Genomic DNA, 24,092 nt, shown 5'->3' on the forward strand with positions numbered 1-24,092 from the left:
CTAGGAGTAGCTTTCTCTCAAGGGCAAGCTCACACTTCAGTGCAGTCATGTGATGGCAGGATGGAAGGGCCCTGTATAGTTCAGAGAAGGTCTGGCCACGCCCCTGTGAAGAGGCCACCCCAGGGGTGGATGTGGATCCCTGAGAGCTGGAGCTATGTAAATCAGGGCTAACTCCAAAGGCCACTGCCTCCCAACAGGTCTTACAGGCTCCTCCAGGAGGGAAAGGGGCTGAAGAGATTTTCTGGCTCCTTCCATCAAGCAAAATCTTATTTGTTCCTCACCTCAGCAAGTGAGGACTGGTCTCTCACTTCTCACTGCATCTCTGTCACTGTGGGTAGGGCTGGGGACATGGCGAGTGCCTGTAACTCCAGACCAAGCACAAGGAGAGGCGTGTGGGGGAGAGAAGGGCAGAGGGACTGTTCCTATTCCAGCTCTGGCTGAAAGCAAGCATGGTCAAGGCTGGGACTGGAGTCAGATGAAAGCCTGGAGCTGCTGCAGTCTGACCGTTCCCCACTGCTAACACATGAGGCTTCCTGACTGAGCTTAGTGCCCTTATAATAGAGACCCCATAGGATGCCCAGCCCCTTCCACAAAGGGAAGATACAGCCATCTTTGGATAAAGAATGGCCTTCATCAGACACTGAGTCTTCTGTGCCTTGACCTTGGACTTCCCAGCGTCTAAAACCATGGGAATGTTTCTTTTGTTTACAAGCCCCCAGACTGTGGTATTCCAACGGCTCTCTACAGACCATCAGTGGCTTCCCTCCTCTGAGCTCAATGCACACACACACTGCTCCTGTCGCATGGGTCACACCAAGAACACACACAGGATGCTCCTCCAGACTCTGGGCTCCTTGGCCCCTGCTCAGAGTTCTTAGAACCTGTAAGCAGGGGCTGATGACTCCCTACAGCCACAGGCACAGACGGCAGAAGGGGACCCAGTTGGCTGGGGCCACCCGGGGCCAGAGGATCCAGGTTGAACTAGACTCAGTGGAAAAATCTCTTCTGGGCCTGGGTAGGGAGTGTGGAGAATCCTTTTTGCCTTTTGCTTGTTCTTGGCTGTTCTGGAAGGCATGAGGTAGTGGCCCCTGGCCAGAATTTCACACTGAGTAATTGACATTTTTCTTTTTTTTGTTTTTGTTGGTTATTTTGTTTCCTCAGCTGAGGGCTTTTATACTTGCTTTTGCTGATGGAAATGAAAACTGAAGGCTTGGAGAAAAAAAAAAGGTGATTAGGTTCCCACTGGTGGATTTAATGGGGACTTTGAAGCTGGGGAGTGGCAAGCAGCAGTGGGAAGAGATGGAGGTGGTGGGCACCAGCTCCCAGCCCGCAGGGAAGGAGGCGCCGGAGCCACACCCATCGCCTCCCACACATGACACGTGCCATAGCTGGATGTGCGTCCCTTCAGAGCACCAGACCATGCCTGACTCCACGGACCCTCACTCCTCACAATCGGTACAGAGAGATACAGCAAGGGTCTCCCACCCCCACTTGGGATACCGAGGTGACCTTTGTTTTCAGAAAAGCTAGGGCCAAAACTCAAGTCTCCCAACTTCATGCAAAGCCAGCCCTGGGGTTTTACCACGGGGAGCCGAGTGCTCACTTAGTCACAGGCCCTTATTTATGCAGAGAGCTTCAAGAGGTACAGAAGGCTGATCACAAGCGAAACCCGCAATTCCTGTCAATTCAGATTGCTCCAATTCATTTCTGCAGACGTTTATTAAGTGCCTGTTAGGCACTGCTTTGCTTTCATCTGGGAATAGTCAACTTCTGCTTTTCCTGTGCTTGGAGGATGGCGGCAACACTGCACACCCACAGCCCGTCCTCAAGCCTCCCTCCTGGCCCTCCAGATTTGGGGTGTGCTGTCGAATTTTGCTTCTCCATCTTCTTTTTAAAAGCAGTTCTCTGAGTAAGCTTGCCTTTAATATTCAAATGAGAGGATAACCCCTCCACCCCCAGTACACACAAGGCCAGGTAGCTGGCAGGAGCAGGCTGGCCCTAGGGGAAGCTGCCTGGTTATTTTAAACCTGGCTGCAGATAGCCTCTGTGAAGTGTAATCGCTAGAGAGGAGGCCAGTAGGAGGAAGGGATGAAGAGATTAGAGGGTTGGGGTGGAACAGCTGTGCGAGGCTCTCCCGTACAAGACGCGCTCTTTATAGCTGCAGATCCACCCAGACGCGTGAGTCTTGGGTTCCGACAGACAAACCCAAGGAGTTAACCATCCCATGCCATCGCGTTACGTCAAGATCTGTAGAGAGGCAGGCAAAGCTCCAGGGGCCGTCACATGGGGGCCACTGAGGTTCTCAGTGTGGGCATTTGGGGCAGGGTTGAGACGAAAGAACTCTAATCTGACGCAGGAGCAAGGTGACAATAATAATACATAATTAATAAGAGATTAAACTGACACCTAAAGGTAGGGGTGGGGGGGGGATGCCCTAATTTCAGGGCAGCCTGGAACAGCCTCTGCTGGCCCAAGGAGACCAGGGTGGGGTACAGTCCCCTGCACTCACGCCCAGGCCTCTCCTTTCTGGAACGGACTGACCTCAGGGATCTCTGGCGCTTTGGCGAGCTAGAGAAAAGGCATGGGCAGACAGGCCCCAGGGTGCTCCCCTGGCATTCAATGTGCTTGTCTGAGCACTTTGCAAATGATCGTCCGTTGTGCAGAACTTGCGACTGCTCCGGAGCACAGCGTCATGCCCGCGGCCAGGGCCGCGCCCCTAGTCACGCAGGCCCTGTTTTCTAGTCCAGCCGCCCCAGCCGGATGTGACCAAACACCTGACAACTTGAACCATGTGGAAGGCCCTGCTGCTGGTGGCAACAGCCGAGTTCTTTCCAGAGGAACAGGACATCCCCTTACATGGGGGAGAGAAAATTTCACGTTGTTTAGGCTTTTTTGTTTGTTTGTTTTTTTTGTTTTTTGAGGTAGGGTCTCACACTGGTCCAGGTTGACCTGGAATTAACTATGTAGTCTCAGGGTGGCCTCGAACTCACAGTGATCTTCCTACCTCTGCCTCCCGAGTGCTGGGATTAAAGGCATGTGGCATCATACCCAGCTGTTTAGGCTTTTTTTAAATTAATTTTTGTTTTACTATTTTTATTGTTTTTTTTCTTCCTTAAAAGTTTCCGATTTGGTGTTTATACATGCTATTTCTCTACCTGCAATATGCTTCTTTCCCTTTACCTAGCTAATTCTACTTGACTTCTTGTTTGTTTGTTTGTTTGAAGTAGGATCTTGCTCTAGCCCAGGCTGACCTGGAATTCACTATGTAGTCTCAGGCTGGCCTTAAACTCACAGTGATCCTTTTAACTCTGCTAGGATTAAAGGCACACATCACCACATCCAGCCATGCTATTGCTAAAACTCTTCATTTTATAACATTTAACAATGTGCATACACACATCACCTCTCAATTCTAACCCAATCAAAAAGGCACTTTGAGGGCTGAAGAGATGGCTTAGCGGTTAACACGCTTGCCTGCAAAGCCTAAGGTCCCAGGTCTGACTCCCCAGAATTCACATAAGCCAGATACACAAGGTAACACATGTATCTGGTGTTCGAATGCAGTGGCTAAAGGCCCTGGTGCACCAATTCTCTGTCTCTCATGATAAAATAAAATGGCAGTTTTTATTATCCATAGAGCAAGGCCACTTGGTTACATAAGGCCCTCATCCAGCAACACACATCCACTGTCTTTCGTTCTGTGCAGTTCCAAGGTTAAGAAAGCAAATAGGAGCCGTGTGTATGAGCGAGCACACACCTACACGTGGTGCACAGATGTGACAGTGGCATGTTCAATGGCAGAGGGTGGGGCAGGGTGGTACCCTGCAGCTGGCGCACACAGATGCGCTGTCGCTGCTCAAGGACGGATCACCTCAAGCTAAGGCTGAGGAACAGGGAGGGTTGGGGCCAGCAGTGAGGGAGTTGGCATGCTTCTGCAAACTGCACCCGGCTGTCACCGGTGCTGGTCACCTTCCCTGGAGCGGGAACAGGACACTGTCAGGCTAAGAGACGGCGGCACACAGCATGTCTGTGGTAAACAATTTATTTTTCTACCTCAGTTGCTTACTGGGGGGAAAAAAATAAATGTCATTAGGGAGTGAGCACAGATGAACTATTTACATCGATGGGGAAATTCACAACAGCTGAACAGCTCGAGAGGCGAGCCGCTCTAGGACAGGCTCGCCACAGCACAGCCGTTCACAGCAAACCATGATAACAAGGGAAAAAGCCATATGATATTTGTTCTGAAGAGACAAAACAACTCATGAAAATAAAAGGAAACTAACCAATTATACTGCATCAGGCATCTTTAATGAAATGAGCCAAATGGCACCTGCTGGCTCTCAAGGACACTGGCATTTAGATGTATGCATCTCCTCACATCAGATGAGTCAAGTGGAGGCACACAGGTCATTTCTCACAAGCTGAGCACAGGAAGGTGTCTCTTGTGGGTGCGACGGAGCTGCAGCTAGTTAACCCAAGCGAGTGGGGCATTGCAAGAGGAAGTGGATGTGGTCATTATGAAAAGATCCTTTGGGGGTGACCACTGGGGTGCCAGCCTAGAGATGTGACCTGAGTGGGTTGGCTCATTTCTCCCCACCCTGGTGGTGCCATCAGGGGAGACAAAGCTAGCACAGGCATGAAGGTGAGGCTGGGAAGGAGGGCCCAGTGGGGATCAATGCCTGTGTGCCCAATTATGTGGCAATGCCAGGGTGATTCCACTGTCCCTTCTCAATGACAGATGACGAGCTTATTATGGTAACAGCCACCGAGAGACTGACCCCAAAGGACAACAGCAATCAAATAGTGTTTTCACAGCTGCTCTTTCAGATTCTGTTTTTCACGAGTTTTTATAGAAGGCTCTGTGTGTATTCACTTCTGCCACTGCGCACCATAGGACATAAGTGCTCCAAATCACATAGCTGCAAGCTTTCTGGCCCACTAGCGCTTAAAAGCTCACCCTGTGAAATGCCCAACAAGCTGGTTTGATCATTATTCTAAAAAGGCAACAAGTTCCTGAATTTCCCAAAGGAGCTGCTACAAAGTATGTGAGAAGCTCCGAACATCCTGGAGACTTGAGGTTGGGCCTGACCGCAAAGCAAACAGAACGACGAGCGCGAAGGGAACAGAGCATAAAGTTTCTTAGACAAGCTTGAGGGAATTCTTTTCTGACTGCGAAAAGGAATATTCATCAATTTACTTGGGAATTTCCTGACAACAACAGGTAGGTGACCCAGGCAGGAATCTAGAAATGGTAGCCAATCTCAATTTGTTATGCTTCTCCTAAGAGTTCTTGATAAAAATTACACCTCAGGAAATCAGCAAATAGCCTGCCAAGTGGAATAAGAATAGAAATTAAGAGATTAAAAAGCAAGGAGAAGCTTAGCAGAGGGAGGACAATGAGAAGTGGCAGACCCTTCATGACAATGATCACAATTCTCAGACTGAACAGTGATCAGAAAGCCCCTGGGTACGAGAGGCAGGGGGCCAGCTGCAAAGTGTCTGGCCACCACCCAGGATTCCCAGCAAAACAGGAGGAAGAAAGCTCTCGCTCTAAAACTGCCCAAAGGTGACCACACTCCTCTCTTGGAACAGCTAATTTGTTCCTCAGAATCTAGCAGGTCAGCAGAAGCATGTCCTCATCAACATTAACGTGGCTATGCGGCCTGAGGAGGTCTGCTGTGACCCCAGGTCACACAGGTGGGTGACAGCTGGACCCTGAACAGATGGGATGGATGGAAAGGTAAATTTGTGTGTAAGGGCCACCTCTGTAAGGGACCAGACAGCATCCTCCCAAGGCGGACTGTGGATTCTGATTAGTGAGTGGAACCCAAGGGACAGAGAGTCTGGGTGGCTCTCAGAAGCCTGATGGGCTGTCATTTCTCTCAAGCTAGCGGCCTCACAGGATCCACAAGGAGCATAAGGAGGGTGGAAAGAAGAAGTGGGCACACACCGAGGACACTGAGATGTCCACAAAAAAACCCCAACAACTCAGGGTCATTTGGTGGTGATGGCAGCCATGCCAATGTCACACAGTCCTAGGTTCCCCAGGCCATAGCTTCACCCAGACAGGATGAGGAGAAGACAGCAGGGGCTGAGCTGCTCCACCTCTGGGGTTCCCATTCTGCATCCCCTGTGATAGCCACGTCCACTGCAAACACCTTATGGTACAAAGCAGAGACAGAGCCAGAGCACTCCAAGGCTTCCCTGTCTCAGTAGCCCACTATGGCTGAGGTTCTAGGAGAGGGTCAAATTTGGTTCTAGAGGAACCGATCATACCCAGAGCTTGCAAACAGAGGGGCCTAGGGGCTGGCCTGTGCTTTGTGTCTAAAACACCAGGTACCTGACTGGGCATTCGGACAGACGAGAGACGGAGCCAGTGTTCCATGGGGGACACTTCGCAGGGGCTGTGGTCAGGAGGGGAGGGGCAATCCTGACCCAAGCTGAGCTTCTGCCATAGCAGGACGGAGACCGGGTCACTGGCACCTCAACCCCCCTGGAGGGCTGCTGGCTCAGCCACCAGGCTTCCAGGAGGGCCTAGGGGCTGAGAATGGGCCACTTACCCCAAAAGAGTCAGGGAGCACAGCCCGCCCACTTTGGTGGTTTATTTCTGCCTATTTAGAGCTAGAAACTTGCTAAGAAGCTTGAGTCAATGAGACGAGATGGGGGACTTAGCATGGGGTGCACGCCATTGTCCCCACAATTATTCTCTCTTGTATCCCCCAATTCTGCTCTCTGGGAATTAGCTATGCCTGGTGGGGCCACAGCTACCTGACTGTGAATAAAGGAAGCTGACACCTAGCACACGGATGGGCACAGTGTTCTCAGGGAGCCTCCTGCAGGCAAAGCCTATAAAGGTGGGGGTGCTGACTGGTAGGTCTTTCTGGGGAGTGGCAGCGTATGCACACCCCTGCACCACAGCACACCTTTTCCTTTAAAACCTCTGCAATAGCCCTGAACCACCACCTTTGGAATGGAGGCTCTCTCCACTCTGTTCCCAGGGGCAGCCAACTCGAGGGGCCACTGAAACCTGGCTGGTGGGGCGGAGGAAGCCAGTGCCTCACTGTACTGTGATTCCCATAGAGCTGAAGGGTGATGACTGGTGTTTCCTAGTGAAAGAGTGGACGCTCGGTGGCCAGGGGAGGGCGAAAGTGAAGACCTACACTGCCCAGGCCGATCCCGGCTCTGTCCTGTGCTGTGCTGTGCCTTGGGGTCTCCATCTGGAGTGGGAACAACTTAAGGGCAGCGCTGGCCACCTCTGTCCATGTGGTCCAGGGCCCTGGCCATTGAAAGCTGCCATCAGCTGCAGGGAAGTGGCAAGGAGGACCCCTAACACTCACTAGCCCATGCAATCAGAGAACACAGACCTTCAGCAAAGGCCCTACACAGTCCCTGTTAACACAGGCAAGAAAAGTGAGGCTTGGAGAAGTAGGTGACCTGCCACAGCCACTTGTCCAACTGGTACCCGAACCAGAACACGTGTCTAGGTTTCCACTACTGGCTGGAGTCACAAGACATGGCCCCAGGTGTCCATCTCAAAGCTTGAGCTGAGGCCAAAGCTAGCTCCTCAGCCATAGGGTGCCACCCCCAGGCCACCTCTCTACTCCTCACTCCTCTCAAGCCCTGGGGCCCTTAGGATCACAGTGGAGGCCTGATGGTTGGCCAGGAGGAACAGGAAGCACGGCACGTCCCACCTCTCCAACAGGAAGTTGCTGAGGATGGACTTCCTGACATTGCTCTGGGCACTTCAGCTTACTTCACCACACTGAGCCCCTCACTATAAGCTCATCTCTACCCACAGGTGGGCAATGGGGCTTACCTCCACAGGAAAAAGCAAAGCTCCCTGAAGCATCACTTCCTGCAGCATCCGTTCCCATGCCCCTCACCCTGCCAATGCCCGCTGAGCCGGTGCACCAGGGCACGTGCAGAGGTGCTGTACTCTGCTGCAAGCCCTGATGCCCCCGCGGAGTGGGAAGGAGGATATCTGAGCCCATCGGGGAGCAGAGGATGCCCCACCCCAGCGGCAGGATGGCAACACGCATGCCAGCAGGGTCCAGAGCCAGAGCCACTGGGGGCAGCTGGAGAAGAGGAGGAGGGAGGGCAGGGTGGGGAACAGAGATGCGACAGACACACAAGACATGAGGACAGGAGGGGCAGGCAGCGGGGTGATGAAGGGTAGAAGCAAGCCCGGGCCCGGAGTTCAGTCCCCTGCGGGAAGAACTGAGAATGGGCTTTGGGAAAGGAGGTGAGTGGAGAGGGTCTCCTGCCTCTGTTCCCCCCTTCCGCCTCTAGTCACTCAGAGCCCCCGAGCTGAGCCCTGACCCTGGACCCAAGAGGGACTTGAAAGGTGGTACTCACAGGTACGCAAGTTGGTTCTCCCCAGCCCCAGGGTCCAGAGCACTCACCTGGGAACTGGTAACCGTAGCTAGGAGCAAATCCGGGGTAGCCTCGGCCATAGGTTGCCACAAAGTTGGGGTAGCCTTGAACACAGAGAGAAAGAGAAGAGCCCGTCAGACAGCGGCCTTGGATCTGGGGCAGAACGGTAGTAACGGGCCAGCAGCCCCAGTTTATTCTCCTTCACAGGATGACATTGTTTCTGAGAGGGTCTTTACCTGGGCCCCCGAGTCCCCTGTCTCCCATGGGTGGGGTGCTGCTGTCATTCTATTAGTGGTTAATCCATATTTGGGCAGCCAGACCTCCGAAAGCCCACACACTCTCCTGACCCTGCAGAGTAAATGCCACGAGCAGCACCAAACGCAGGGCCTGTGCCTGGCTCTGACATTTAGAAAGCTTTTCCTAAATATACTTTACCTTAAAGCTATTGACAGTAGGAGATTAAGGTCACTGTACTGTCTCTTCCCCAAGTCGTGGACAAGGGCCAGTACCAGACAGGGCAGGGGTTCTTGGGAGTTGCAGTTTAGTGGCCTCACGGAGGGCTGACCGGGGCCTTGGGGAACACACCGGGCTTAGTGAGCCACGGTGGGGCCGGAGGAGGGGCAGGGGCTGTGCCTCACAGGGAGACTCCACAGCAGTGTCTTTGAAAGAGCCTTGGAGGCTGGCGGGAGGCTGGATGCATGAAAACATGTGCCACGAAGCCCAGATGCCAAATTTTCCTGGACTCTTCATGGTGGGTAGTTTTTCCCAGATCTGTCTCAGTGGGCACCCTAACTGTGATCATTAACTGAGGGGGGGCTCAGACCTTTTGGCCAGTCCTGGTGCAGGTGGACCCGCTCAGACCTGTTAACATTTCTCAGTGAAATTTCACTTCAGCTCTAAACACCTCACTCTTCACACCTCCAGCTAAGGTGAAGGCAGAGCGAAACCTTCTTGGGCAGGGATTTCTCAGGCCACAGCAGGTCCATGGTTATCTCTGGTCTAAGCCTCTCTAAGGCCCAGTCTGCTCCTTTCCCTCAGCACATGGTCAGCTGAGTACATTCGTGCTCCTGAAATGTCATCCCGGTCCCCTGCCAGTGCACTGGCTAGACCCCTGCTTTGGCTTCTGAGGTGGCTGTAGGGTGGGTTTCAGGCTGCCCAGCAGCGTCAGGCACTCCCTCCCTCCTGGGAGGTCAGCCAGTGAACCCAGGTCTGGTCAATGCTCGCCTTCCTCAGGACCTGCCTCTGCAGCCAGTGGGCAGAGGCTGAGCAGTGGCTTCAGACTTTGCTTTGGCATCAGCAGCAAGATGTGGCATCCAGAGGTGCCAAGTGGTCCTTTGACCAGCCATTCCACGGCTGTCCCCATCGACAGAGCTGGGGAGTGAGTGGAGTGTCTAACTGCTCAGCTCCTGCCTGTTTTCTGAGTCCTGTTTTCCCCCTTTTGTCAGCTCTGGGCACCAACCACGTTTCCTGCAGTGAGCTCTGCTGCTTCCAGCACCCAGAGTCATTTCTGTGACTGCTGTCAAAACGCCGGTGGATGGGGGACAGACCTGAGGCTCTCCCACAGAGAGGGCAGCAGTGGCCACTCTCCATCTGCTTCTGAGCTCCTAACCAGCCTGAAGCACCAGTTCCAGAGGTTCACTGCCCACTTCCCTGTGGACTCTCCAGAGTCACATGGCTGATGGAAAAGTATTAGTCACTTAGTTCTACCTCTGACATTCACTCAGGTTTTGCCTGGCTTCTTTCTGCCACCATGAGGAGATTTTGCGGGTTTTCCTTCTATTAGTCCAGGCTTTGTGCTCAGGGGCCTGGAAGCAGGCCTCAGTGTCCTTCCTTCCTGGCGGATTCTGCCGGCGTGACTTTTGCCTGTGACCAGTGCATCCATCAATGGACGCAGGACAGTCACGGGTCTAGAAGTCAGGAAACTTGGGCTCCAGTTTTCTTTCTGGCCCAAGACCACACCCTTGTGGGTGACTACAGATTAACCGTATTCTCCTAAATTCACATTTTTAAATATTAGCTTATAACATGATGGTAACATAAAGTAGATCCCGGGATCCTCATAAACAGGGTTAGTGCCCCTTTAAAGAAGGTCCTGGAGGGCTGGAGAGATGGCTTAGCGGTTAAGCGCTTGCCTGTGAAGCCTAAGGACCCCAGTTCAAGGCTCAATTCCCCAGGACCCACGTTAGCCAGATGCACAAGGGGGCGCACGCGTCTGGAGTTCCTCTGCAGTGGCTGGAGGCCCTGGTGTGCCCATTCTCTCTCTCTCTCTGCCCCCCTCTCTCTCTGTCACTCTCAAATAAATAAATAAAAATAAACAACAACAAAAAAAAGAAGGGCCTGGAGAGACCCTTGACCCTTTCAACATGTGAGGACAATGCTATCCATGAGCAACGGCCTCCCCAGACCTGGAACTATCTGCCATTACCTTGAACCTGGCAGTCCCAGCCTGTAGGATTGTGAGAAATCAATGCTTGGGGACTGGGACAATGACTCAGCAATTAAAGGTGCTTGCTTGCTTGCATGCTTGCAAAGCCTGCCAGCCTGGGGCTCAATTCCCAAGCCATTCATGAAAAGTAGTGCAAGAGGTGTTCATTGTTCACCACCTGAGCAGGATCTGTGGAGTTTTGTTACATCAGCCTGACCTGGGACAGCGAGGTCTTCCCTTTTCTCTTGGAGCGTGAGTCTGGCTACCTGTAGCCAAGGTCACCTGCGGCAGTAATACGACCAAACTCTCAGTTGGGACCAGCTGTGGGTCCTCCCTCCTGCTGCAGCTAAGAGCCTTGCCAAACACGCAGCTGCACCAATGTCGCTGCTCAGCTGGGCCATCTCGACTTCACTGGGGCCCTGCCACCTGCTCCAGTGACCTCACTGGCAGAGGGCTGCCCAGGCGAGACGGGATGAGTGACTCAGCAGTTTTGTACTCTGAGGGACTGGCACCCAGGAGGGTGCTGAGCTCAGGTACGGGGTGGGAAAGGGGGAGGGGGAGGGGGAGGGGCAGACCTTGGATCCCTTGTGCTGGTGGCTTTTTCCTTGGTGTTTAGTTCACTGCTGGGCAGTTCAGTTCTCTTTCAAATTAATCACCTGCTATCAAATTAGATCTTTCAGTGCTCGATTTCTTATACCACTATTTCAACAATATTGATAAACGGATTATATGCAAACAGTCAAATCACTGTGACTGCCGAGGGGCTTCCTGATGACAAATAGCTCCTTTGCTTCTAACTTCAGAGCTGAGGTCATAAATATTTTAGTGTTAATCTGACAGCGAGAGCAAAAGCCCGAGTGTCACCCTTCCTGGGTATGGGTGAGGGTCAGCGGAATGGCCAGTCCTTCCCCGTGGTCAGCGACGTGTGCTTGCTCTCTGGCATATCCTAACGCCTTCAACAATGAAGAAAAGCAAGGTCAGTTCCACCTTAACTTTGGGCCTCATCCCCCACTCTTCTGGACAGGTGACTACTATCATTGCCTGAAGGAAGAGGAGAATTATGCACCTGCCTGTGTGTGTATGTGTGTGTGTGTGTGTGGGGGGGGTCTCATCTCCACACCCCTACTGCTGAGGAGCCTTTTGGCCAGGCAGATGAAATTATAAATTTATAATACAACATTACTTCAATTTTCCTCTTCATTTACTGCTGGGCAGCCCAGCTCTGCTCCAGTGGCTCATAGCCCTGGCCGCATGGGGGAACCTGGCTGGTTGCATATCAATAGCACATTACAGCAGACCCATGCGAACGAACGCTCCATCAAGCCACATTACGGAGGGGTGACCCAGCCACCACTTCCATTAGCAGTTGGGCCCCTCCCGCTCTGGCCACTGCACAATTTATTTGCTCCAGTACTCTGGACGCCTGATCAATCCCACAGTAATTATCTCTTGTCACTAAAGGAAAAAAAGAAATGAAGCCTTCTGCCTGGATGACCACCTTTCTTGCACGCTGGCTTTCCATTGTGGTGGCAGAAGTCAGAAATCGATGGCAGATTTTGGATGTACTGGAGAGCTTCCAGGGTCCCCTTGCTGGGGATGCTGGTGGGCTTCTCAGAGCTGTGGCTCCCTGTCTTTGCTCCAAACCTAGAAAGGTTAGCATTGCCAATGGGTCTATGACTCAAATCCATGACTCTCCTTTTCTGGGGTCTGTCACTCAGCCACTTAGTATCTTGGAAAACTGATCTCCCCAGGCTTCTGACTTACAAGAGATGAGAGAAGGGCCATTTGTCGAGGGGACAGTGAGCATGACGTATCTGCTATGAGGCACTCAGCGCACTGCCTGGGGCACCACGACAGCTCTGTAAGGTCTGCCGATAGACAAAAACAGGTGTCAGGAGCCCCTGATGGCCAAAGTCTCAAAGGTGGTCGGGCTTAAGATCCATTCCGGGTTGCAGGAGCTCCTCCACACCTAGGCGACTGTCTAGTTCCGCCTTAACTGAAATGGTCTAAAAGGACAACTTCAGCTCTTTAGTGGCACAAGGCACAACACAAATGCTCAATAGTGTGCTTTAACGCAGGAAGGGCGAGTTTATCTGGGCTCACAGTTGGAGGAGACAGCCCACCACGGTGGAGAAACCATGGCGCATGAGCTTGAGGCAGCTGCTCACACGGCTCTGGGCCGTCAGGAAGCAGAGAGTGATGAATCCCATAGCGCAGCCTGCTTTCTTTTATTCAACCAGGGACTCCAGCTCATGGAATGACGTTACCTATAGTTACGTTAACTTAACCTAGGCTCTCCCTCAAAGATACACCCAAGGAGTTGTTTCCATGGTGATTATAAGCTTGATCAAGATGACAATTGTGATTAACCATCACAGCTGATACTACATGAAACTAGGGGCCACCATACAGGCCGGCAAACATGGGACCATCCCACTGTCTTGGAAGGTTCTATGGGACTGTGTTGCTCTGGAGAGACAATGAACAGCTGAAATCTAAGTCCTGCTTGGGAGGACCTCAAACAGGTATTCTGGGGAAAGACAAATCCCAGTGCAAACTGCAGACAAGTCTAGAGGGGGCTCTATGCTCTAGCCATCTCCTTCTGGGCTGTGACCCTTAGCCGTTTTCAACAAGGACTACCTCCATCCACCCATCCTTCAATTCAGAGGGTCTTACTGTTGGAAACACCAGGTCAAGGATGTTGCAGGGACTTCTCCATACAAGTGTAGAAGAGAATGGTTTGGGCCAAAGTGGAGCTGGCTGGCAGCATCTCTCCACTCTCTGGCCTGCCAGGGGGAAGCTTTTCTGAAAGGTCTCAGGACTGTGTTCTCTAACTACCAACATGCTAAACAAATAGCGTGTGCCCAACAAGGCCAGGAGCATTAAAGGCAGTGGGATTATGTGGCTGAGGGCAGCAAAGGCCAAGAGGAATCAAACAGATCAACAGTTATGTGTTTGCTTTCACTAAGTCCAGTTTCATTGGGAGAAACCAGAGCGGGTCTCCCGCATGGGGCTGGATGGCCGTGGATGCTCCAGACTTTGAGCAGCAGCAGGGCGGGGCCTCGGGGCAGCAAAGGCAACTTCTGTGGTGTGTGGTGGTTTCTGGGTTTCTTTCTGGCCATGGGGCAGGAGATGGGGACTTGGGACAATGCCCTCCTCTCTGTCCCAAGGGTCTCATTCTAGCTCAGGCTGACTTGGAATTCACTCTGTAGTCTCAGACTGGCCTCGAACTCACAGTGAGCCTCCTACCTCTTCCTCCCAAGTGCTGGGATTAAAGGAGTGCATCACCATGCCCCACAGAGAGAGGAGAGAGAATGGGTGCACCAGAGTCTCTAGCTGCTGCAAACTCCAGATGCATGGGCCACTTTGTACATCTGGCTTTACATGGGTACTGGAGAATCAAACCTGGGTCGTGAGGCTTTGCAGGCAAGCACCTTAACCACTGAGCCATCTTTCCAGCCCCCTTATGCTCCTCTAGGGAATTCCTATTTTGGATCATTCTGTCCTATCAAAGGCTGTGAAAGCCAAAGACAAAACAGGTGGAAGTTTTCCCAAAGGTTGCTCGTAGCCATCTCGAGAGGAAGAATTTTGGTGCCACTACATGCTCATTAGTTTTCTTTCCACAAGATCTCCCAGAGGACGGAGAAAATCTTGAAGGATATTTAACACTTAGTTCCATGCTATCCCAGTCACGGGACTGACATATTGGTTGTCTCAGTTCCTCACCAGAAGGTCAGCTTCCTGGGATCAGAGGATTCGATGACTGAATTTTAACCTTTGAATGACTCATACTCTCACTTAACAAAGTTAATGTGTGTGTGTGTTTGTGTATATGTGCCACAGTGTGCCAGTGGAGGTCAGTGGACAACTTTGAAGGACCTGTGTCCCACCTTTTTGAGACAGGGTCTCTCAGCACTGAAATGAACTGCCAGGATGCAAGGGAAGTCAGAGCAGCTGACGCTGAGCTGCAGATTTTGTTGTAGGCATGTTGAGATCACAGATGCATGCACCAGGTTGCATACAGCTTTGTGTGGACGCTAGGGAATTGAACATGGGCCAGTGAGCTTTGCAAGCAAACAGCTTTTAGCACTGAACCATCTCCCCAGCCCTCAAACTTTCACTTTAAAAACATTATTTGAAGTCCTGCATTATTTTTTAGTTGTTTCACAACACAAACCTTACCTCATCCCACTCATTAAGGAATTTTTATTTATTCACTTAGTGTCTCACTAAGCAGCTCAGGCTGGTCGTGACCTTGTCAGTATACAGCTACCTCTGTGCTGGGATTAGAGACAAGCCAGCACCAGCAGGCTGTTTCAAACCTGCAAATGTGACTGAGGCTGATCTGGAATACTATTTTTTAAATAGTTTTTCCCGCCTTTGGTTTTTCTTTTTTTTTTTTTTGTTTGTTATTTTTATTTATTTATTTGAGAGCAACAGACAGAGAAAGAAAGAGGCAGAGAGAGAGGGAGAGAATGGATGCACCAGGGCCTCCAGCCACAGCAAACGAATGCCAGATGCATGTACCACCTTATGCATCTGTTTTACACGGGTCCTGGTGAATTGAGCCTCGAACTGAGGTCCTTAGGCTTCACACAGGCAAGCGTTTAACCGCTATCCCATCTTTCCAGCCCTTAAATAGTTTTATTTATTAATTTGAGAGAGGGGGAGACAAAGGAAGAGAGAGACAGATTCATGTGCCATTTTGTGCATCTGGCTTTATGGGGATACTGATAAATTAACCTAGGCCATCACGCTTTGCAAGCAAGTGCCTTTAACTGCTGAGCCATCTCTTGAAATCATTTTTGTCAAATTTTTTTTGTTCTTATTTGAGAGTGACAGAGAGCGAGCGAGAGAGTGTGCATGCACCAGGGTCTCTAGCCACTGACAAAAACTCCAGATGCATGTACTACCTTGCGCATCTGGCTTTATGTGGGTACCAGAGGATCAAACCTGGGTCCTTTGGCTTTGCCAGCAAGCACCTTAACAGCTAAGCCTCTCTCCAGCCAGATCCTGAATTCTTGAATTCTATGCTGTGACTACAGGCATATGCCATGGCACCAGGCTTGTTACTGAATTTAAAAAAAAAACCACTTTTCTTCAGGAGCCAAGTTCTTTGGATAAAGTGTTGTGGGTGGTGACAGCCTGGGTTCTAGGACTGGCATATAAACAGCATACCACAGAAGTGGCACCACAGAAGTGGCACCGCATGGTAAGCCACGCAACTGACAGGGACATATCATGCCATTCTTCCCAAGCAACAGACTACGTCACACCACCACATTAGAGGGAAGGGGCACAAAGAGAAAGACAGACAGATAGACAGACAGAGAAACAGAGAGAGAGAGAGAGAGAGAGAGAGAGAGAGAGAGAGAAAGAGAGCGCGAACGAGCTCAAGAGCGAAGCAGTCTGAGAGGACGGCGTCACGGTCTTCGGTGACGGCACTGCCGATGGCCAGATCTTTTCCTACAGAGCCTAAGGCCCAGGGCCGGCCCTCCATCGGTGAAAGACGAGGAGGCAGTCCCGGGCATGTGCAGTGAGAACATCAGAGGAGATACTCGTCTGGGTGGGGAAGTGACTCAAGGACACCCAAGCCCCTGGGCATAGGTAATACCGACCAGCTCTCAGCCACAGGCAGCAAGGGACTCCAAGGGGTAGTGTGCTGGACAACAATTTGCTTTCTGTTCTCTAGCACCTCATTAATGACAGTTCCCAAGGCTAGGGGTACAGCTCAGTGGTAGAGTGCTGGTCTGACATGTACAAGGTCTGCGTTCAATCTTCCGCACAAAAACCAAGTAAATAAATAACCAAGCACTTGGCAAGAGTGCCTGCCCAGCATGCACGGAGCCCTGTGTTCTATGGCTGGCATGCCCCAACTGGGTGTGGCGGCACATGCTTGTGGAGGAAGGAAGATCAGAGATGCAAGGTCATTCTTGACTAGGGAGTGAGTTCAAGGCTAGCCTAGGTCATGAGATCTGTCTCAAATAACGGCTGAAGAGATGGCTCAGTGGTTAAGTGCACCTCCTGTGTAAATATGAGGGCCTGAGACTCATGAGTTCCAATCTCCAGAACCCACGTTAAGCAGCTGGGCATAGCTATGGGTGCCTAGAACCCCAGTTCTGTGGAAGAACCAAGACTCTAGGAATCACCAGAGTTTGTGAAAAAACAGTAAGTAGGATCAGTAAGTGACTCTGGCTCAAACAAGAACAGGTGCCAGGGTGATGGGTGGTAGAACACCAGACCACAGGCAAGTGCATGGGGTGCTGCAAGGGCGCATTCACACACTGACCACACACACCATACCATAAACACACCCCACATTATGCACATATACAAACAAAAAAATTTTCTTAATTAATAGTTCTTAGTTGGAATACATACTAACTGGATCTTGGTGATGAGAAAATACACTCCCCTCCCTGCACTTTTTATTATCTCTGCAAGTGGGATCTAACTTGCAGTCAATGTGATAAGAAAGCATCCTGCAAGTTTAATTATTAGCATGTGTTTTTCTTTCTGCATGGTATGTGATTGTGTATCTCACCAGCTATGGTGTCTAGGGTTTGATGAAATACAGCATTTGTCTGGCAAGATGTGGGTTCATTTCTCACCCAACAACCCCATGGAGTGGGATGATCATCTCACGGGTGGAAGGCAACGAACAGAGAAACTAGGTTACATGCTGTAAGCAATACAGCTGATGGGGGTGGAGCCCACATCCAGTCCCAAAGTTCTATGCTCTTTCCCTTGGACCACATAGCCTCTCTTGGTGGAGGTTCTGCTCTGGCCCAAGCTGACACCTCAATGAGACCCAAATGGCCCTCTTTTTGGTTGAGGGAGAAGCACCTTTGTGACCCAGGAGTAGGTTATGTGGACTGTGGGGGTTCTGCAGGTAGCAGCCTTAACCAGAGCTAAGGGAGGCAAGGGGTAAAAGCCTTGGGCAGCAGGGTGGAGGTGTATGGGCTGAGGTGGTCCTAACTCAGGAACAGGGCTCCCAACTGCAAGGATATTTTTATCCAACAAGTACCTTTTTTTATTTTTTTTTTTAATCAAGGTAGGGTCTCACTGTAGCTCAGGCTGATCTGGAATTCACTATGTAGTCTCAGGGTGGCCTTGAACTCAGGGTGATCTTCCTACCTCTGCTTTCCGAGTGCTGGGATTAAAGGCACGAGCCACCATGCCCAGGCAACTCCATCTTTTTTTAAAAAAATATTATTGTCAGTACAAATAAGCTCCAGATAAATTAACCACCTTGCATTCGTCTTTAACCTGGGTGTTGGGGACTAGAACTGGGGCTGGCAAACTTTGCAAGCAAGCACCTGTCACCACTGACCATCTCTCTTCTCTAGCCCCACAACTACTTCTTTATCACAACTCAGAGGTGTCATTAACATCTTTGGACTGAGTTATGACAGAAGAATACACATGTAGTATTTGTCAGGAGACAGAGTTTGCAGAAACCTGTGGACTCTGTCCACCTTTACTGAGCAGCCGTTTACAGGCTGGGGCTGTTTGGATTGACCATACACTGTGGGCAGAGCCAACTCTGCAGGTTCCTGGTTGCTGCTCCTTCCTCTTCACACACATCAGTCCTATCCTTGGCTCAAGGTCCCATCACAGGGTCTTTGAATCCCAAGGCTGTTCCCCTGGAAGGAAGGCTCTTGGCTTCCTCATCCTTCCCATCCTGGAGAACACACTTCTATAGGGAGGTGTGCCTGACTTCTCAGACTGGCCTGCACTCTTGCTGTGCTCTCAGGACACCCTGTGAGCCTCTTAGGCACAGTTAGACAACCTGACAGTAAGTGGTCACGTGGGTCTCCCGTTAGAACTGCTCTGTGAGGACAGGGACATGCTGTCTTGCTAAGCAGTGTGTTGCAATGATAGTGCAGGGTTAGGCACACAGTAGGGATACAAGGGCAATTTGCTTGTGACAGCCTCCTGCCTTTCTCCCTGCTGTGGCTCCCATGATGAAAGTCCTGGGAACCTTCAGTTTGGGGACACGGGTCTTGGTGTTTAGAGTAGAGGCCCCTGAACATGGCCATGCCTTTGCTCTTTGTCACTTTGGCCAGCTTCATTCAACCTTTACTTCTCCCAGATGCAAGGACCAGTACAAGTTTCCTGCATTGGAAGACTCCCCAAGTCAGACACAAGAATGGGGGAGGGTATCCTGTCGATCTGAATCTCATGTAGGCTGTAGAGCCTTTGTACTCATCTAAAATCCAAGACACCAAAAGCCAACAGGTGACGTAATTTGTTTTCTTTAAAATTTGATGTCAACAGTTCAAATGATCAATCCATTTGGAGCTCTTTCTGACACACAACTTCAAATACACGCAAACTTAAAATTATTTACTTGTTAAGCTAGGGGTTGTGGCACACACCTGTCATTCCAGCCCTTGGGTGATTGAGGCAGGGGGAATGTTAAGTTCTTGGTCAGCCTGGGCTAGACAATGAGATCCTGTCTAAAAAAATAAAAATATAAGCAAACATATGCATGCACACACATACATGTATCTGCATAAACAAACAAAGCAGGAGCCAAGTTAGAAGCATAGAATAACTATAATATAATTCTTGCTGAATGTGATCACAAATTGCTAGCCCAGGAAAAGACCAAATTTCAAAATTCAAAAGCACAGCTTTTGTTGACTCCATAGTGCTTTCTCATCACTATAAAGTAAAAAGTCAGGCTGTCAAATGCTGGGGACTGTCTTATCTATCATACTGTTTTAACTACTGTAGCTTTATATTGTGTTCTGGTATTATGTCAAACTAATGCTTTCTTTTCTCTCCTCTGTCTCTGTCTCTATGCTTTGAGGCAAGAGTCTCATTCTCGCCCAGGCCGGTCTTGAACTCACAGTGATCTTACCTCAGCCTCCTAAGTGCTGGGATTAAAGGTTTAAGCCACCATGCCTATTTTCATTTCTCCTTTTAAAGACTTTTCTTATTTATTCTCATATTTCTTTTTCCAGATAAATTTTAGAATCATATGACTAAGTGTTCAAGAACTTTAATAGGATTTTCTTGGAAACTCTGTTAAACCTAAAAAATTAATTTGAGAAGAATTAACATATTGGCCATTTAAAAAAAATAGTCTCAATGGCATTTCTCTCCACTTTTAAAGTTCTTCAAAATAGCTTTACCTGCCCTTGTTATCATCTCAGACAAGTAGATGCAATTCTTTGTAAGGCTACGAGGAGGTTTATACATTTAAAACTAAGCCAGGAATGGTTTCAACAGCAGCAAATCTGAAAACACATAAAGGGCTTATCAAACAATATAGAAGAGGGACTCTCAGCCAGGCCAAATGAAAACCCATTAAAACTAGACAGCTCATGTGCCTGAATGGAATTTTACCATTAACGACCATTTATCCCATTTAATTAGTATTTTCCCGACACACAATAACTTGCACTAAAATACGGTTCTCTCGCCTTGAAATTTCTAATTATTGTTGCGACCCACACCATTACGGATCTCCTCCGCTTTCTCCATCTTTCATGCCATTTAAGCAGTGAGATTTTCAATTATCTACGCAGGGCGGACAGAGATACCTTTAAGGAAAGGGGCATAATATGCAACTCAATTTCTCTAAAAGCCAGGAGAGATCATTTTTAGTCAGAACAAACACACTTTGTCTTTCATCATTTTTTTTCCCAAATAAAGAGTAAAACAGGCTATTTAAAACATCCATTTAAATGCAAATTCTGATATCCCAAGAGAAAAATGTTAATCATTTAAATAGACAGGATTAGCGCCCACCCTTGCCACTTTGGCTCCTCTTCCAAGTTTTAGAGAAACGTAACTTGAGCCCACACAAGCTAAGTCCTGAGGTCTTAGTCCCACTGGGCCAAGGAGGCTGAGGTAGAGTGATTTACTTTACTTTCCCTTGGTAGAAGGGCGTGGAAAGAAACTAGTGTCAAGCTCCCTAGTAGCTAGGCAGGGGACAAGACACACACATGATACGTTCAACTAACGATGATCACTCTCAAAGATGAGGAAACCTGAGGCTTAGACAGGTAAACTGAGGCCCAGATAAGGAAACTGAGGCTCCATTTGACCAACTGGTAGGAGGCCGGGTAGGGGCCCCAGCCCTCCCAGGCCCTTGTGACCCTCCACACTCGTCCAGACTCACCCAGCATTCCCATGCCGAGCATGAAAGCATCCATGGTGTACGGCAGCCCCCGGGCCCGGCCTCTTGTCCCGGGTGGGAACATGACTTCTTTCGGCTGAGCTTTCTTACATTCTACCTGTTAAACAGAAAGGCGAACAAATGAGATGCAAATGAATTCCACGTAAATGTCAAACGCAGAACTGATCTGGTTACGCGCTGTTATTTTTAGCCTTGCTCCTTACTCACTGTAAAAATAGCCGTGCCGAGTAAATGGCCTGCAAAAATAAATATTTAAGAAAACACACCACTTGTGCAAATCCTGCTTTGGAAAAACCCACACGGATCAAATTAGGCTCTGGAAGGACAGCGAGGACGTGAGACGCACACGCTGGGCTGGAGCTCCAACGGACACTTGCTCCGAAAGCTTGATGGCTGGGGCGGGGCGGTGACGGCTGAGGGATGTGCCCATGGACAACGGCGGCGGTGGCAATTATAATCATCTCTCGTGATTATTTGGCTTCCACAGAGATTGTTTAGAGGGTCCTGCCGGCCATCAAGCCATCGGGTTCTAGCTCTTTATGGAACAGCCAGACCACTCAATCTCAGCCCCATCTCCCAGACAAGAAAACTGAGTATTGGAGGCTCACAGGTTGTAACTCTTGAACTCCATCCCTAGTGGGTACAGGCCTGGAAGAATCTAGACTTTACAATTCCTAGGTCAGCAATGCCACCGTGTCCACGAGAGCCAACATCACCACACTGTGAAGGAGGTCACTCTGCTCTTGGGTTCCTGGTTCCTCACTTAGCACTTGCATCTTCCAGTGGTTGTTAATCGTTCCTTTCCACTGACCTTCTGCTTCTAAAATGTCCTAACATCCTCTGGCACTTGTGTGTCCAGGGGCCACTGACTGTACTGCCTTACCCCCACAAAATACAAAGCCAGGGACAGAGTCTGCTGGGCCACTGAGTGTCTATGCTGTCTCACCGGAGCGTCTCGGCTTGCCCGGCACCTATTTGGCTTCGAGTTTACAGATACACTTAACAAGTGTTGTGGGCTAGTCATCAAGGCTACTGCTGATGAAGATGGGCTGTTGCAGAGTAAGGAAGGGCTCTTTGGAGCAGCCAGCAGAAACAGCATGGTAGTCTGATGGTGATGGGGAGAAAGAAGGAGGTGTCTTGTTTAAGGAATAGGCTGGGCACTCATGGCACTATAGCCAATGCTTCTCTTAACTTAACAGCAATGCCAAGGGCATCACTATGTCACAGAAGATGACTGCTGCCCACAGCGGGCCTCAGACAGCCAGGACAAGCTAAACCGCATGCAGCACATACTGCTTGAAAGGGAACCTACATGCAGGACCCATTTGAGACATTCTCATCCCACAGGCTTTAATTAAAAATATTGTAGTAAGGCCAGGCATGGTGGAGCATGCCTCTAACCTAAGCACTCGAGGCTGAAGCAGGAGGATTACAAGTTTGAAGCCAGCCTGGGCTATATAGCAAGATGCTGTTTCAAAAAAAAGGAGGGGGGCTGGAGAGATGGCTTAGTGCTTAAGGTACTTGCCTATAAAGGCAAAGAACCCAGGTTCAATTCCCCAGCACCCACGTAAGCCAGATATACAAGGTGGCACATGTATCTAGAGTTCATTTGCAGTGGCTGGAGGCCCTGGCATACCCATTCTCTTTCTTTCTTTATCTGCCTTTCTCTCTCTCTCAAGTAAAAATAAAAATAATTTAAAACATACAAAATAAGTTTAAGAACTACAATTGATCAAGAGACTACCTAAAACCGTAGCTCCCATCAAAGAAACCAAGAAGCAGGCTTGGCTCTTGCTCCTCTGAGTATGGCAACTGCCAGTGCATATGTATGAAATGGTTCAGTATTTATGACTGATATGCCTATTAAAAACCTTTTCAGATTAAAAGCAATGAGCATGGTGAAAGAGAATTAGGTAAGAAACATACACAGGCAATTCACAAGTGGGTAATAAAGATACATGTCCCTAACTAAAATGTATTTTTAATATTTTATTTATTTATTAGAGAGAGACAGAAAGAGGCAGATAGAGAGAATGGGCACACCAGGGCCTCTAGCCACTGCAAATGAACTCCAGACACATGTGCATCTGGCTTTATGTGGGTACTGGGGAATTGAACCTGGGTACTTTGGCTTTGCCAGCAAGCACTTTAACCACTAAACCATTTCTCCAGCCCCTTAAGATATGTTTTTGGCTATCACATGGGCAGTGGAGGACAGCCTTGTTTGGTGTGAAGGTTCATGAGTATGGGGGCGAAGGACGGTGTATTGGTCACTTTTTTCATTGCTGTGACCCAAAACTGACAAGAAGCAAATTAAGGGAAGAAAAGCTTGTCTGACTTACAGTTTGGCACAGAAGGTGTGGACACAGGCATGAGGGATCTGCAGTCAGGAATGAGAGAGCAGACAGGAAGACGGGCTGGGTTATAAAACCTCAAAGCCCACCCGTGGTGAACCACTTTCTCCAGTGTGGCTCTACTGCCTAAAGGTTCCACACCCTTCCGACACAGTGCCATCAATTATAGACCAAGTGTTCAAACACACGAGCCTGCGGGAGGTGGGGGGCACTAGACAGCCAAGCCACAATGGGTAGAAAAACACCTCATAGTTAACTAATAATCCTGCTCGTAGGAATTTCTACTAAAGGGCATGTGGATAAGGCTATTCACCAGAAACACTCTCCAGTCTAAGAACATGGAACTGAAGGAGTGGAGTCTGGTCCTGCCCCACTGAAAACTACACGTGACAGATACCTGACCATGGCAGGCATGGGCACTGGGAACCTCCTTAGCCCCGGCAAACCAGAACTCTGGGCACCCTAACTGCAAGGAAAATGCAAATGACAATGACCTTGTTGAAAACAAACTGAGGTGCATATTGCATTAAAAAAGAAAAAAAAAAATCCAGGTGTGGTGGCACACACCTTTAATCCCAGCACATGGGAGGCAGAGGTAGGAGGATTGCTGAGTTCAAGGTCACCCTGAGACTGAATTCCAGGTCAGCCTGGGCTATAGTGTGACCATACCTCTAATAAACCAAAAAGAAAAAAAAAAAATCCTAAAAAGACCTCCCTAAGTTGACTTTGACTAGCTTTAAGAAAAATTCCATTGTGGGAAGGATGGCTTAGCGGTTAAGGCATT

The 24,092-nt window shown here is 49.7% G+C and overlaps 1 protein-coding gene across 3 annotated transcripts in view; it reads right to left on the reverse strand.

The window, feature by feature from the left end:
* Nucleotides 1-24,092, reverse strand: part of Msi2 (musashi RNA binding protein 2) — a 417,788-nt gene that overhangs the window by 40,453 nt on the left and 353,243 nt on the right. For all 3 annotated transcript variants that reach the window (XM_045158238.1, XM_045158237.1, XM_045158236.1), the window contains exons 9-10: nucleotides 20,937-21,051; nucleotides 8,406-8,480 (exon numbers count right to left, since the gene is read on the reverse strand). In XM_045158238.1, coding sequence (XP_045014173.1) covers nucleotides 8,406-8,480; nucleotides 20,937-21,051 — 190 coding nt within the window. The remainder of the gene's footprint in view (nucleotides 1-8,405; nucleotides 8,481-20,936; nucleotides 21,052-24,092) is intronic.

Source organism: Jaculus jaculus, chromosome 9 (assembly GCF_020740685.1).
Source record: "Jaculus jaculus isolate mJacJac1 chromosome 9, mJacJac1.mat.Y.cur, whole genome shotgun sequence".
Taxonomy (NCBI): Eukaryota; Metazoa; Chordata; class Mammalia; order Rodentia; family Dipodidae; genus Jaculus; species Jaculus jaculus.